Source organism: Podarcis muralis, chromosome 5 (genome assembly GCF_964188315.1).
Source record: "Podarcis muralis chromosome 5, rPodMur119.hap1.1, whole genome shotgun sequence".
NCBI classification, from domain to species: Eukaryota; Metazoa; Chordata; class Lepidosauria; order Squamata; family Lacertidae; genus Podarcis; species Podarcis muralis.
The window spans coordinates 57,898,301-57,913,846 of record NC_135659.1 but is presented as its reverse complement, the minus strand read 5'-3'; the positions used below and the strand labels follow the sequence as shown (position 1 = coordinate 57,913,846).

The window sequence follows — 15,546 nt, the reverse complement described above, 5'->3', positions numbered from 1 at the left end:
CCTGCAGAAATACTTCGGGCAGGGGAGTGGTTTAGGACAGGAGAGCCCATTGGAGAAGAGCAGACGGGCACACCCAGCTTTTTAGTCGGCCGTCGAATAGAAGAGCTTCAATTCGAAAAGGACTCTCCTCCCAGCCGTCCCGCCTCGTCGGGAAACTGCGTTCGCCCTCGTACGCAGCAGGCGCGGGGATGGAGGGACGGCCAGGCGGCGCAACATCCTATGTTTGGCTTCCGGTGCCCCGCCGCTTGCACTTTGTGGGGCTGCAATCCTGTGCAGGTTTACTTACGAGTAAAACCCACTGAACGGAGCGGGATTTTCTTCCAGGGAAACATGCCAGCGATTGCATTGTTAACGTCTTCGTTGGGTCTTCCAGAATAATAAAAGGAGGAGGATGCTTATGTTTTTTGCAACGTAAGACAATGCACTTTTTATTTTATTAGCAAAGGGTGGAACTGTGCATGTTGCGACGTTTGTAGCACAATTAGAGCTACTAACGTTTACTCGTAAGGGGAGGGCGGGCTAAGCGCCCAAGCAACGTGGTAGCAGGTGGAATTTATAGTCGCTTGTGGACTGAACCGAAACAAAGGATTTTTAGCACGTGTGCCAATTGGCTTACCGATGCCAGGCTCCCTTTGGCACCATCAAGTTTTGTGAATTGCCAATGTTATTTTTAATTATCGTCCGTACTTTTCCTGCCTTTCATTTCCCCCCGACCTCACTGTTTACAACTCCGCCCCCCGCAACTCTTGTGTGTGTTAGTGATTTTTATACACTACTCAGGATAACATTTCATGCGTCTGATGAAGTGGACTGTAGTCCATGAAAGCTTATGCCACAATAAATTCATTAGCCAATAAGGTGCTACAAAAGTCCTGGTTCTTTTAGTTCCAAAATAGAGTTTACAGATTGAAATACTTTCTGGAAATTGCTGCAAGTATCGAGGTACACCTACGGTTCTAGGATAAAGCAGTCATGACTGATTACTATTTCTGACAATTTATATTGGGCTTTATAGCTCAATAAAGGCGTTGTCCAACTATTGATTTAGGAGGTTTTTTCTTATGGAAATCCAGCCATTCAGGGTAGAATTCACAACCAGTGGAAGGTGGATTCCTTTTTGAGGGTTGCATCCCCTCCAGCCACTAGGTAATATACTATACAGTTTGGTTTTAATTTACTCATTTTTACTTATCCCACATTCAAAATTAATGCCTGGCTTTGCTAAATTAAAGATTCATGTTTCTCTTTACTTCTACTCTCTGCTTACCCTAGGCATTTAGGGTTTGGGACTGATCTGGATTACAAACCAGACTTTATACCTCAGAAATGAAGGCATTAGCTTCTTTAGCCCAGAAACCTAGGTGTGTATTGTGATATCTATAACACCTGGGACAGGTTTATTCAGCCTTCAACCTCCATCTTGGAACTGAGTCTGCAAGCTGAGGTCATACCTACCTCAGCCAAATTTTTGTACCTTCTTTTTGAAAAAAGTTCCTAGTCCCTCACCTCCCAACATCTTGCATGATTAAGCATTCTTGAGAACCTTAAAGCTTGCCAGACATTTTTGTTGGTCCCAATAAGTAATTTCCAGCTGTGGATTTTGGATTTTCTTCTATAGCCCAACATGGCTACCTAGTTACCTTTGCTTTTTATAAACCCTGTCACAGTTACAGGAATGCACAATAAAAAGGATGTCTGCCCCCCCCCCCCTAGCAACTCACCAGCTGGCCATGGGGCAGCTATTCTCTCTTTGTCTCTCCCTATCCGGGGGATGGAATAATAATGCTACCCTATCTTCCTAAATTGTAAGGATTACTGAAGCAATATATGTGTTCAAAGTGCTAGATTCACGACTACTACCACTGTCACTCAGTGTTTGAAACTCCCATTGTTCTAGGCACATTTCCGACCGGGAATTTCCTTAGTGTGAGCAGTTTGAATACTGCGCCTCAGATTTCAGATTAAAACTGCAGAGTGGAAGGAAAGGAGGACCTTTTTCTGCCTCCTCACCTCCAGTCACTCTATGAAGACTGGAAGAGACCCTCTTAAGAATATTAGCGGGGTGGGCAGGGGAAGGACTAAATGAACATAATATTTTAGCTGCAGTTCATTCATTTTCAGCTTTGTATTCTTGTTATAAAAAAGTGTGCCTAGACATTCTGTTGTTGTGCCTATAACCTAGGATTAAGGTGCCATTTAGCTCCTAGCTTTCATATCTCAGTTTCTAACACTGCTGTCACTACTACATAAGAGCTTGCACCAATGTCCTCATCAAGTAAACAGTGTTTGTTTATTGCTGTTTTTACCATTTTTATATGTTTCTAATTCAACTGCAGCCATTTTTAAAAGGGTGAATACTTGCTTGGCTCTTAAACCCCATGAGAGAACAAAGCCACACATGCTATAGCTTATTCCTTAGTCTACTTGTTTAGAGAAGTTTTAAATGTTTGATGTTCCATCGTGTTTTTAATATTCTGTTGGGAGCCACCCACAGTGGCTGGGGAAACCCAGCCAGATGGGCGGGGTATAAATAAAATTATTATTATTATTATTATTATTATTATTATTATTATTATTATTAACAGACAAATGCAGCAACAGCCACAGGACCCATTAATGCTGTGCTAAAGCAGATACTGATAGAAAAGGTCCTCCCCTTCATTGCTAGTTCTCATTGCCTCACCCAGGCGTACTAAGTATGGCTTTCTGTGGTTTAGAAACAGCCACAGTATGCATGGCAAAAATGAACTTTCTTATCCTCAAACATCCCATTCAGTGGTGCAATTAAGTAATTTTAGACTTTGGGCTTAATAGCCTTAAAAGGCCTTTCTCCATCTTCAGATAATATTGTATCATTATCACTATTATTAATTAAATTTGTATACTGCCCTATACCCACAGGTCTTAGGGCTGTTCACAAGATAACGTCATAATACGCAGTATTTCATTTACTTCTGACTGTGACTATCCGACACAGCTATATTTGGGGACCTTCTGAATATTCCGCTACATGGGGCCCTGGACGTCTGCCCCCAAGTCTCACCCTGATGGTACCACTGTCCCCATCCACACAGACAAATCCATTGCTACCATTAGAGCAATGCGCTCCTATTACATACACAAAAAGGAGCACAGCATCCTGCATTGCTGTTCCCCAGTCTCTTTGTTGAAAAATGGAGCATGTTTCATCATGTGTTTCTTCCAGAGCTTGTGGAGAGCTTCCATGAAAGCAATACTGCACACATTCCTAGAAACAATTTCTATTCCCGCTCACCCCCCCCCCCAACCTGTTTCTGGGTGACTGTATTTTTTACAAGGCATTCCGTTCTAATTAGCTAGCAGACTTCTCTCCATTATCACTAAATTGGAAGAAAAACCCTAAAGGTAGGGCCTAATACGATACTTGTACCTAGAAACAATTTCTCCCTTCAGATTGTTTTGATCATCCCTTCTGAGGAATTATTTAGTGTTACTCATATGCTAGCATAATACATTGTGAATGGGGGTTTGTAAAAACAATAACAGCCCCACAGTCTCTCTGAATTTTGGAAGAGTTGGATGAAATATAGGCTTATTCCTTAGTCTACTTGTTTAGAGAAGTTTTTAATGTCTGATGTTTCAGAGGCCCCTGAAATGGGCTAAAGAAGTGCTATAGTGTAAAAGTTTCTTAAATATTTATTTCCAATTTAAAATTGTCAGTCACTATTTATATTATTAAAAACACCTGGAGGTTGAACTTCTAGCAAAAATATACATTTCAGTTTCAGGATTGCTACAACATCCCAGAAAGAAAGGAGAGTGTGCAGTCCTCAAGTGCTGGAAATACATGCCCAGCAAGTCCTGAGGGATAGCAAGATAAGCAGGTGAAGAGGCTTTCAAGGGTGGTGGGTTTAGGGCAGGTGAAATTAAAAATCACAAACTATTCTTGTCAGTGATCTCTGGTTCCTGCTACATGAAGGCTCCAAATTGCTTTACTAAGACACATTCCACCAGCCTCACAGCATTCCTGTGAGGTAGAGATGAAACACACCAGTTATTTCAATCTGGAAATAAAGAGGCACAGCAAAAAAAAACCCTGGAGCAGATTTGGGGGACACGCAGGGAGAGAAAAAGAAACTCAAGCGCTGTTGTCCGAGTGGAACTCTGTTTGTAGAGTGCTAGATACAACCCTTAATGTTGTCTGGTAGATGTAGAAGAGGGGCTTGGAGACAACACATGAGCACTTGGACTACAATTCTATACTCATCTGAACTTACCACTTAAGAAACTGAACTTATTTTCTAGCCTTCTACAGTGGAACCTCGGGTTGCATACAGTCCTCCTTATGAACACTTCAGGTAACTAGCTCCGCTAACCTGGAAGTAGATGCTCCCAGGATGCGAGAAGTCGTCACACACCAGTGGCGTGGCAGCAGCAGGAGGCCCCATTAGCTAAAGTGGTGCTTCAGGTTAAGAACAATTTCGGGTTAAGAACAGACCTCCGGAACAAATTAAGTTCGTAACCAGAGGTACCACTGTATATGGATTGCATTCCAAGGGCAAAAATTGCCTAGACTCTGGTACTGTCTGAAAAAGTGCTGGTGGCAAATTAGCTAGGTTATAATCAAACTCTAGGCAAACGAGTGGCCGAGTAAAATGTCCATGATGTTGATTTTACATTTTTGCTTACTTAATAAGGAATGCACATAGGTTAAAGGCATCTTTCCAGTAAGGGGTACAAAATGATATATCATGGGTTAAAGGCATCTACTCTCTGAAGGGTGCAAAATGATAAATCATGAGTTATTGCAATAAAAGATTTCTACTAGTAGTTCAGAACAGCTGAGCTTTGTGGCTTTAAAACAGAAACACAGGAAGCTGTCTTATACCTAGGTAGAGCCATCTTGTTCAGTTTTTCCTACATTGCCTGACAGCTGGGGATTGAACCAAGAGCCTTTTGTAGGTAAAGTATTTGCCCTACCCCTGAGCTACAGTGCCTCCCCAAAAGCCACACCTGGGACATAATTAAGTTCTCAAAGTTCTGTCCCAGCCCAAAGACATGTATTTCAGCATTGCTGAAAGCAAGCACACATAAAAACAGTAATCTCAGCATGAAGCAATGGAGTTGGTAATTCACACAGATTAGGCTCTCTTGTTCAGCAAATCCACTCCACAATTCCCAATGGAAGAGGTTCTCTTCTCTTCTCATTTACTGTGGCTGGAGTGGAGAAAAATCTCAGAGGTATGTGGCTTACTCTTTCAGGTTACATAGGCACTAAAAACTGCACATCATCAAGTTCCCGAAGATGGAGTGTTGCCGGACAGGAACTCGTCAGGAACTACAGCATCAGAGAGAAGAACTATTGTAACTATTATTTCCCTTCTCCATAGACTGTCAAGGGAAATCCAAATTAAAAATATGTCACACACACAAAGCACGGAAAGATCAACCCATCTGCTCATCATGCCCAACATAGTCTGCTCTGACTTGCAGCAGCTCTCCAGGGTATTGGGCAGGGCAGAGGCGATTCCCATCACCTACACCCTGACCTTTTAACTGGAGATGCCTGGGATTGAATCTGGGACCTTCTGCCTTCAAAGCATGTGTTCTGCTGAGCTATGCTCCTTCCACAGATATATTAGGTAAACTTTACAGCAGCAGACTTTTAAAATATCCCTATCATCTAGTGAATGGTCTTTAGAGTTCTCTGCACCCAAATCTAGAAAATGAAGACAAAATGCTAAAATTTCTGTATGGAGGGAAAGAAAGAAGGAAATTGCATGATTTGAGCTGAAATGGTTGGACAACTAGCAGTGTCAAACAAACTTTTGTGCCACCTACACATCCGTCACCACAAAGTTGTAAATTATTACATTCTGTTTGTTGTGTCAAGATTGTTTGGACAGAAAGTTCTCTCCCTTCATGAAAGCATACTGTCTATTTGAAATGTGCAGAAATAAGCAAACTTGCCTAAGGCCACATAGCAACAACACAGTACCTCAGTGCCAAGGCTAGCAGGCCATACCCAAACATTCATGCTAATCTGGGAACAGTATACTGGAAGTCACAGGTGGAAGAAACTTGACAACTCACACAATGCATCAACCATGTCTAGGCAGAATGGTCTCACACTGTTCACACAGACATGTGACAATGACTTCCCTGCTGCCACTTTGCTGCAACTGACCAGCAAAGAAGACCTGTGTTCAAAGCGAGCTGACAACTGCAAAAGGTGTCTGGTGAGATCCTTAAGGCTGAAGCAGGACCAACTCAAGGAAATCAAAAGGAGCCAGACTCTGATATAAGGCCTTTAAAAATACAGTAAGAATTGGTAATCTGGTGTGGAAATGTTGAGGGGGTGATGTTGAAATGCTGTGGTTTTTGCTATCTATCACTTTTTTATTACGAAGGTGTAAGAAACAATGGGCAGAACCAGCAGAGTGCCGTATGTGCCTCTGGCACTGCAATTCACATATAAAGTGTCTTCCTCAGTTATTTTGGGCAGCACAGGCACCGGATTCTGCCATAACTTATTTTAGGAGGGGCAACACGTGTGTAACATCACGTGTGGTGGGAGGAGGCTGCAGGTAGGGCCAGCGGGGCCAGCTGTAGCCACGTGAAGGCCCTATGGGGCCTGTCGCAGCAGCAGGAAGGCCTGACAGGGTCTCCAGCAGGCCACAGAATATTGAGAGGGCCTGGCCCCTCCTTGGAAATTGGGGGGCACTTGGTACCCCCAGAGGGTGCCTCTCTTGGGCAGTCTGGAGAATACCAGGATGCAGGAGGTGGGGAAGTGCAGCAAAACAAAAGCAATCATCACTGTCTTCACTAACATTGTATTGTCGTGATCTCACAGTGGTCCATGGGCTGCCCTTTGAAAAGCAAAATCCACATTATATCTAGCCCAGATAAGGAGACACCCAAGTGCTTATTCAAGTGCAGGATCTACCTTGGAAGGAAGCAAATAGACTTTTGGCAGGTACTATCCGAGAGCAAAAGTTCCACGACATCAGGCTCAACTTCATTTGGCAAGCACTGAAGCACAGGGCAAGGAACAGAAGAAGAAAGCCATCTCTCTGCTGTAAGCTTGAAAGTGCCACACATGCCCATAAAGGGCTTCAACAAGCTACACTATAAAAGAACCCAAAGGAGAGAGAGAAAGAGAGAGAGAGAGAGAGAGAGAGAGAGGGAAATGCAGAGGACAGGAGGTATGGCCTTTCACGGAGAAGGCATTTCTGTTTTTGTGCACCAAGGAGATAAGCAAAGTATCTCCACAAGGAGTGTCCGTACCCTTCATCAAACACTTGGAGGTTTCTTTGGGAAATGTATACACAGACACACACACGCATGAACACACACACACCCTTTCCTTGTAACACCCTAGAATTTACGGCTGAGGGCCAAGCTAGAATTCAGAGTGCAATATAAAAATAATGTACAACGGATATATGTTGCAAGTGCTGTTCCTGTACCTGCCAGCCAAGCTACTGCTTGCTTTAACTGGATGGACAAAACCCGCGTTGTCCAACCGCAGAATCCAACCCACAGTTCAAACACGTTTGCGAGGTTGCGTGTAAACACATCAGCTGCTCTGGAACAGTGTAACAGCTGAACTGTAGCAACAGATATTTAGCTTATGATGTGCCTTTAAGTTTCACTTAGTGTATGTTAACGGAAGCCCTGATCTACCACCATGTGGTAGATGCCAAGTCTTTTGCTGTACAACACCCCCTCCCCTCTATGTACAGAATGCAGCAATCATATAGAAAAAAGCAATTACAGTAGAAGGAATGGAAGACACAGGGGATTTCTTTGCTAATGTACAAAGCATTTTGCTGGATTCCATGGCTTTAACCTATCTCTTAAATATAGGCTCCTCAGTACATGTCCTTGTAGATTTCCTGCAAGAGTGGGTGCAGAGAAGTCTCCGTCTCTGTCTTTTTGATCTTCTGCACCAGCTGCGCATGCTCAGTCACCAACTGTCGCAAGTCAGCCATTTTCTGCAGCAGCTTAGGGAAGAGGTATTGAGTGTCTGGGTGGTTGGCCTGCAAGTGGAACTCGAGGGCCTGGAGGATATTGTCTTGAATCTCCTCTACCTGTTTAACGTTCATCAGGCCAGGACGGTCTACAAAAGGGAGAGAGAGAGAGAGAGAGAGAGAGAGAGAGAGAGAGAGAGACATTATTTTCCAAACCTTTACCTGTCTGAACACCAAGAGAAGCTCAGACTAGCCTGCTCCTCAGCGTGACATTTTGACATCTGTAGGGAGTTTTCCTCATGAAGGAGCATTCAAACATGTAGCACCCTCTCTCCTGAACAAATGCAAACATGTCTGCTGCCTGAAGTGATCTTAACCACTTGATGCTGTGTATTATATAAGTTGGGGAAACAAGGATGAATTCAGATGAGACGTTTTGAGCGAAAGGTGGGTGTTTTGATGTCACTTCCCCAAGTACAAACTATGTTTTTTCTGTCTTCCTGCAGGCTCCAATTGTGTAACTTCTGCAGATTTTTGGCAACTTCGTCTGAAAGGGAAATACCCAACTCTCCTCTCAAAAAGGTTATGAAAACAGTTGTGTGTAAGGCTATGTGTGACTAGTGCTGCATGACATCACTGAGGATGGTAACACATTCTATTCCACCCTCCCCATAATCTCTGGAGTAGTTTTCCAGCTGTTCTAAAAAGATTTCATACACACACAGAAATGCACAGAATGAGCACATACATGCAAATGTGCTTCTATAAACAAGAAAACAGAGTAGTGCCAAGGCTGCCCTGACCTCTCACTCACTATTTAAAGATTTGTTTATTTTAAACCACACTTTACTGAGCAATGCTGCACTACAGCAAACATTTATCATTATTTTTACTTAAAGGAATGAACAGGATTTCTCCACGGCAAGGTTCATTTTCTTCTTCACTACATCTGTCTGTTAAATCAGTTATAGAAGCTGAACTGGGGTGTGTGAGATGTGGTACCAAAGACAAGGTCAAAATGGCCAAAGATCTCAACAGAGTTAAGAGAGGTACTGAGTACCAAACAGTCATGGGAGGTAAGAGAGGAGAGCAAGAGTCAGCAAAGAAATAATAACAATAAGGATTTTTAAAGATTAAAAATGAAGAAGTGGGTGGTATCCTGAATGAGAAGAAAGTAACAAGGATGTTGTGGTAAGTGGTAAATTGGATGTGGATGCAATCCTATCCATATTCACTTAGAAGTTAGTCCAACTGTGTTCCGTAGGGGTTACTCTCAGGTAAGCATGTGCAGGACTGTGGAGAAGATGATTTAATACTTTCTAGCTTTTTCATCCTGTCTGCATTGCCAGCATCACAATCACACCTTCAAACTAACATTAACTGCTCTTAACCTAGCAGGATAATGGCCCGGTCTTCATCAGCAAGCTTTTAGAAAGTATATACTATTGCTAGCAAAGAACTCCCCCTTCTCACCTCCACACAGGATGATGGCAGCTACAAACAGAGACAGGTCACTGTCATCCAGCTCCAGGGCGTTGAACTTCACAGCAAACTCAAATTTGGGCTCCATGATTTCACTGAAGGGCTTTCGCAAGCTGCGCAGGAACTCGCGCGTCACAAAGCCATTCCCATTGGCCACCAGGAGTCCATCTTTGTTCATAATGGAGGCCAGCATTGCAAAGATGGCCTCGTGCACCCCGTATTTCAGCAGAGTCACTTGGTCATTAAGGTACAAGCTAATGAAGCTAGGGATGCTCTTGGCAAATTCTGTGAGCTCCCGCACAGTCTCCACGGACGTGCACTGGCAGCGGTAAAAAACGTGGACGCCAATCTCCTTGGATGGTGGTATCCCATTCACCAGCTGCTTCCACACGAGACCCTTTTCCGCTTGCCACAGGGTATCCATGTCATGAATCACAAAAGGCTACAAAGAACAAACACATAGAGTCAGGATTCTGCAGTGAGGAATCAAGCTATAGGCTAAAGTGCAGTGGTGGGGAACCCCAGGCCTGGGGGTGAAATGTGGCCCTCCAGATCTCTCCATCTGGACCTCAGAGTTCTGCCAGCCACCCCCTCACTGGCCCTGCTCCCCCCCCCGCCCCCCACCAAGTGTTATTGCCTGGCTGGAAAGTGTTCTTCAACTCTGTTAATGCCTCTAGCTTCCTCAGATGGGAGCCAGAAAATGTGAGTTTGTGTAGAAAATAGCCTCCTCTACAAAGGTCATTTCTTGCTCCACCCACTTTTCTCTTGCTCCACCCACTTTTCCTCTTGCTCCACCCACTTTTGTTTATAGCCCTGCTCACCAGTGGCAGCTGGTCCAGAAGGGAATGTGCTCCTTGGGCTGAAAAAGGTTCCCTACCCATGATATACTGAGTGGTGATGCTTATGAACCATGTCCCTTCCAGCTCCATAATTCTACGAGTCTATGATTATGCAAGCCTCATAGAGACTGTGCCCATCTCTGCACTGATCTCTGCTTTTTTAAATGGATCAGGAAATTGTTAATACAAAATATGATTGGAAAGAGGGTGAAGTATTGCTGAACAAGAATTTGTAAAGGGGAACACAGAAAAGGGAGATGTGAGGAAGTCTGGAAGGAGGGTTATGAAAATAACATCTAAGGAATTGGTTTTTTATGTTCTTTTCCCCCCCTCATTTTTCCATGTCTTTTTTCTTCTATTTTGTATGGGGTTGTTTTTTTTTTATTGTACTTTTTTTCTTTTTTGGTTATTTTGACTGATTGTGACGGTGTTTTCTCTTTTTGGTTGTGAATGTGAAGTTTGTTTTATTGTTTAAAAAACTTTAATAAATATCTTTTAAAAAAAATGGATCAGGAAATTGTTAGTACCAAACTCATATTCTACTTGATGCTTTTTCATACCTTTCCTGACTTTCAGATTGGCACTGCATTTATTGGTGAAAGCTGCCAGTTTGACTTAAACAGTAAGCTTCATTGCTTCCTAAGTGACAAGATCACTGGCTTGGGATATTGTGTAAATGAAGCATAAATTGTATCAAAACATTTATTGTGTAAATGAAGCTTAAATTGTAGCAAAAGAAAAAAAAAAGAAAAAGAAAAAGCTCAAATAACACAACTGTGCTCACAGTCCTGCCAGATATCCTGTATCTCCAGTTATCGGAAACACTAGCAAACAACACTGTGCTGAATTCATAGAAGGAAGAGAGGAAGAAGAAGCAAGAAGAAGAAGAAGAAGAAGAAGAAGAAGAAGAAGAAGAAGAAGGAGAAGAAGAAGAATAGCAAGCAACTTCTTTAAAATAAAATTAAGGCTGATACAGAAGAAAGATTGCACTGAGGACTTGTTGATAATTAGGATGGTGAGGTACTATACAAAACTTCAATTTACTGAATTCAGTGAAGTTTGAAGTGAAATACAGAATAAGCACTTCTGGATATTTCAGACACCAGTTCCAATTTAGAGTAAAAAAACTTGGGTCCTTCTATTATTTTCAAGGATAATTACCTCCTGGGATGGAGCAGGATATAAAATGAAAGTTCATCTTACCTATCTATAGTTATTATGACACCTGTGTACAATGATAAAGAAGCATTCTTCAATAGTACAAATGAATATGTATTACCACTATTTAATAATGCTATAGGGATGCCTACTTTTTTGACCTTTCACCCTAAAAAAAATTCTCCCACCTTTTCCTGGATGGTAATGCTGATGTCTATATAGCTCGATTTTATAGTCCCCAGTGAGCTATATGTATAAATAAACTTCTATATTTCTTTTGGGAAGCCACATGGGATAGAGCCTTAAAAAGGAAGAAGAATGTGTTTTCATGGGAAACATTCCCTCAGTGGAATCAATGGGTTATAATTTTTTCTTTTCTTTTCTTTTGTGCATTTAGGATTGAACTCAATCACCACCGTTTGCACTAACTAAAACTCTGTACAGGTAGGTAGCCGTGTTGGTGTGCCATAGTCAAAACAAAACAAAAAAAAAATTAAAAAAGATTTTAAAATCCTTCCAGTAGCACCTTAGAGACCAACTAAGTTAATTATTGGTATGAGCTTTCATGTGCATGCACACTTCTTCAGATAAAACTCTGTAGAATAATTTGAATACAGAAAACTTCTGGTTATCCTGGTGATGTAACTCAGGTCACACTGATCACACCAGCAGCCTCAATATCAACAAAACACCAAGCTTCTCTTTATGAGCAAGACCAAATAGTTGATTAAAGTTCTTTGATGTCAGAGAGTCTGCTTTGGGCACAGCATTGAATCTCTTGGACTGTAGATGCCAAGAGCTTGCCTGGCAAGTTCTGCTCCACTTTCATCCCTCTGGGACTGAGGTACTCACTGGAGTGCTGCTGGCTTTCCCAGTCAGGATGCCTCGTGCCTTCTTTTTGGTCATGTTGAAATTTTTCAGGTAGGCGTTGTAGATGTGCTTGGAAAATACTTTCAGGTCAGCTACTTGCTGGTTCTGACAGGTGATCTCACTTGCTGTCAGTCCTGCCACTAGCTTCCTTTTCTCAGCTTCAGGCATGCGGCCGAAACGAATGGCTGAAGAAACGTAATAAAGAAGATACTGTTAGGAGTCTTGGGACAAAATAACATCCCCATGTCTTTCCAACTATTTATTTATTGAAGACATTTCATATTATACAATTATAGGTGGACGGGGAGGGAAACAAAAAATAAGAGTGTTACTTATTACATTTATATCCCTCTTTTTCCATCAGGAAGCTCAAGGTGGTGTTTTCGGGCACTGTGCTCTTACACAGGTCACGTGACTGATGCAAGAGCACATCCCAGAAGATGCACATCCCAGTTTTCTGCTGGGACATGTTGGAGGGCATGGTGGCACCATTCAGATAACAAAAACTACCACAGAGATATCAACGTTTTCAAAAGTAGGGGGTCTATGGCTTGGCTTTTAAAAAACAGGGTGTCCACAGTACTTACCGTATTTTTCGCCCTATAGGACGCACTTTTCCCCCTCCAAAAATGAAGGGGAAATGTGTGTGCGTCCTATGGGGCGAATGCAGGCTCTCGCTGAAGCCTGGAGAGTGAGAGGGGTCGGTGCGCACCGACCCCTCTCGCTCTCCAGGCTTCAGGCGGGCAACTCTCCGCATGGCGCGGGAGCCCGGCGCTGGGCTCCCACGGCTTGAGGAGAGTTGCCTGCATGACGAAGCCTGGGCACACTGAGCTCAGCGCGCCCAGGCTTCGCACAGCTCTCCACAAGGTGCGGGAGCTTAGCGCCGGGCTCCCACCGCTTGCGGAGAGTTGCCTGTTTTGGGGGCTGGGGTCGGGGAAAACTTGGGCTTCCCCCGCCCCAGCCCCGCGCCTGGGGGGAAAATAATTTTCCCCCCTTTATTTCCCCCCAAAAAACTAGTTGTGCATTATGGGACGGTGCGTCCTATAGGGCGAAAAATATGGTAGCTAATTGGGAACCACTTTTCTAAAGACAAAACAAGGAAAAATAGACTGGAAGCAATAGACATTGACATGCCTTTCTTAGGCTGTGTCCATAACAATCATTTCCAGAAGGAAAGACATGCAGGCTGTGCAATGATTCCAACCCACTACCTGGCTAACGAGGATGACTGCCAGAGCAACATAGTTAGACACTCCCCCCCAAACACCCCCACCCACAATACTAAACACGTTGCCTACAGAAAACACAAAGTTCCATTTCTAGCTATGTTTTTCTTCCTGTATCTAGAGCTAAGGGGAGGAGAGGAGTCTCACCGTTGTGCGACATGCCCAGGGAGAGGCATTTCTGAAAGCGGCAGTACTGGCACTTGTTTCGGTTCTTCTTCTGAATTTTACAGCTCCGCTCACACCTCTCGTACTCCAGTTTCATACGGATTGTTCGACGAAAGAAGCCCTGTTGGAGAGCGGGCAGAGGGAGAAAAGAAACAGGGAGATGGGTCATTGCGATAACACAGCAGCTCCTTATAAAATGTCCCAGGATTACTGTCAACTTGAGTCTCAGGACAGAATATCATTTTCAGCAACAAGCAAAGAGACTTCAGAACAATGGAACACACTACATGCTAGCATACACATGGAGAAGGACTGAAGGCAGGACAACACTCCCAGCTTATGAACCGATTGCTTACAGACGTAGGCTTTGTATGGACAAGCATAACAATATTTGGAACTCGTTTATTAAAAAATATGGTAGGTTATAAATAACCATAAATCTATCTGTATAATAGTAACATTCATATACCTACATACTAGACTTGCATATATGGAATTGTAGTATATAGTGATATAATGTACCTTTTATTTTTATTTCTTTATGCACTTTTAATTTTTACTTTATTTTGTTCAATTGAAATATTCTTAAAAAAAAATTTTTTTAACATACACATGGAGAAAAGAATGGTACAAGCAGGAAGAAAGCCTAAACATAATTGTCCCGTGTAAAAAAACAGCAAAAAACAGACTTGTAGTATCACAAAGATCCAGCAGGGGGATATGAATAAACAAATCCAGCTTTTCAACATCCTTGTCTCTCTCCCTTCAGCTTCCCCGCCCCCGCCCCCTTTGAATAATTTTGGCATCACTTAGACATTGAATAACTCAACTCCTTTGGCATTCTGCGATTCCAACAGCCAGCCAAATGATCAGGAGCAGAATAGGTTCACAGGTGTCCCATGGAGTATGTCAGCCAAAGATTATGTCTAAAAGTAATGTCTATGTTCTCAGGGAGACCAGAGTTGATGGAGAATAGTGACAGGGAAGAAGGGTAGAGAAGACGAATTAGGGACAAATTCCAGAAGGGTGTCGACGTTAGTCTGTAGAGCTTAGGAATATTACTACCAGTCCATTTCAAGGGATATTATTACTTCATGTCTTCAGAATGCAGCACCTTGTTAATACTGTTTGCAGAATAGTGCTTTTGTTCTGCGCTATCAGAATAAAGGTTAGTCTTATACCTTTGTTCCAGTTGTGGGTTAGAGATACTTGGATCTTTAACCTCTGAAGAAAAGATTCTGTTTCCTTCCATAATTTACTCACTGAAGCCTCCTTTAACCTTGTGAATAACAGGAGTAGCTAAAACGTGGCTCTTGTAGATCTACTATAACATGTGTATAAGTCATACAATATATGGCTAATAAATCATGCTTTGAGGAATAAAGGGGCTAAAATAAATGCATAGTTAAACGCAGTTAGAACTCAAAAAGACAAGCAGAAGTGAAATTTGGCACGTAATTAGAACTGAATACACTTGGGTCAGACCAAAAGATGATGAACACAGACTTTTCTAATCAATGTGCTTAGGTCAGGGGTTTTCAGCAGCACAGACCAACACATTTCTAGGTTAAAGAAAGAAAAAGGAACTGGTTTGATGTCCTGTCTTGGGAAATGAGGCAATCTATTCTTGCTAGAAAAGGAGCAAGAAACAGGGCAAAAGTTTACCAACAGGGGAAGAGAACATTAAATATAAGAACTGGTATCTTTGTATTTGTTGCTTATTCTTTTGTGCATTGTAGTAGTAGCTTATTAAAACTTTATAGTCATTTGAATTTTCCTGATCAGTCACTGCCCGGTTCGGTTGGTGAAGAGACTCCTAAGGACTCTATAAATGTATGACTTCAAACACGATGG

At 42.6% G+C, this 15,546-nt stretch overlaps 1 protein-coding gene and 1 long non-coding RNA gene across 2 annotated transcripts in view; one reads left to right on the top strand and one right to left on the bottom strand.

The window, feature by feature from the left end:
- Positions 1–176: 176 nt before the first annotated feature.
- LOC114599254 (uncharacterized) lies at positions 177–15,464 on the top strand. The gene is made up of 3 exons (XR_003707273.2): positions 177–411; positions 8,459–9,143; positions 13,649–15,464. It is a non-coding gene; the product is annotated as an uncharacterized LOC114599254 (long non-coding RNA).
- The window catches only part of PPARD (peroxisome proliferator activated receptor delta), a 43,581-nt gene continuing 31,692 nt past the window's right edge, over positions 3,658–15,546 (bottom strand). The window contains exons 4-7 of the mRNA XM_077928930.1: positions 13,675–13,813; positions 12,284–12,486; positions 9,426–9,876; positions 3,658–8,101 (exon numbers count right to left, since the gene is read on the bottom strand). Coding sequence (XP_077785056.1) covers positions 7,854–8,101; positions 9,426–9,876; positions 12,284–12,486; positions 13,675–13,813 — 1,041 coding nt within the window. The 3' untranslated portion in view covers positions 3,658–7,853. The remainder of the gene's footprint in view (positions 8,102–9,425; positions 9,877–12,283; positions 12,487–13,674; positions 13,814–15,546) is intronic.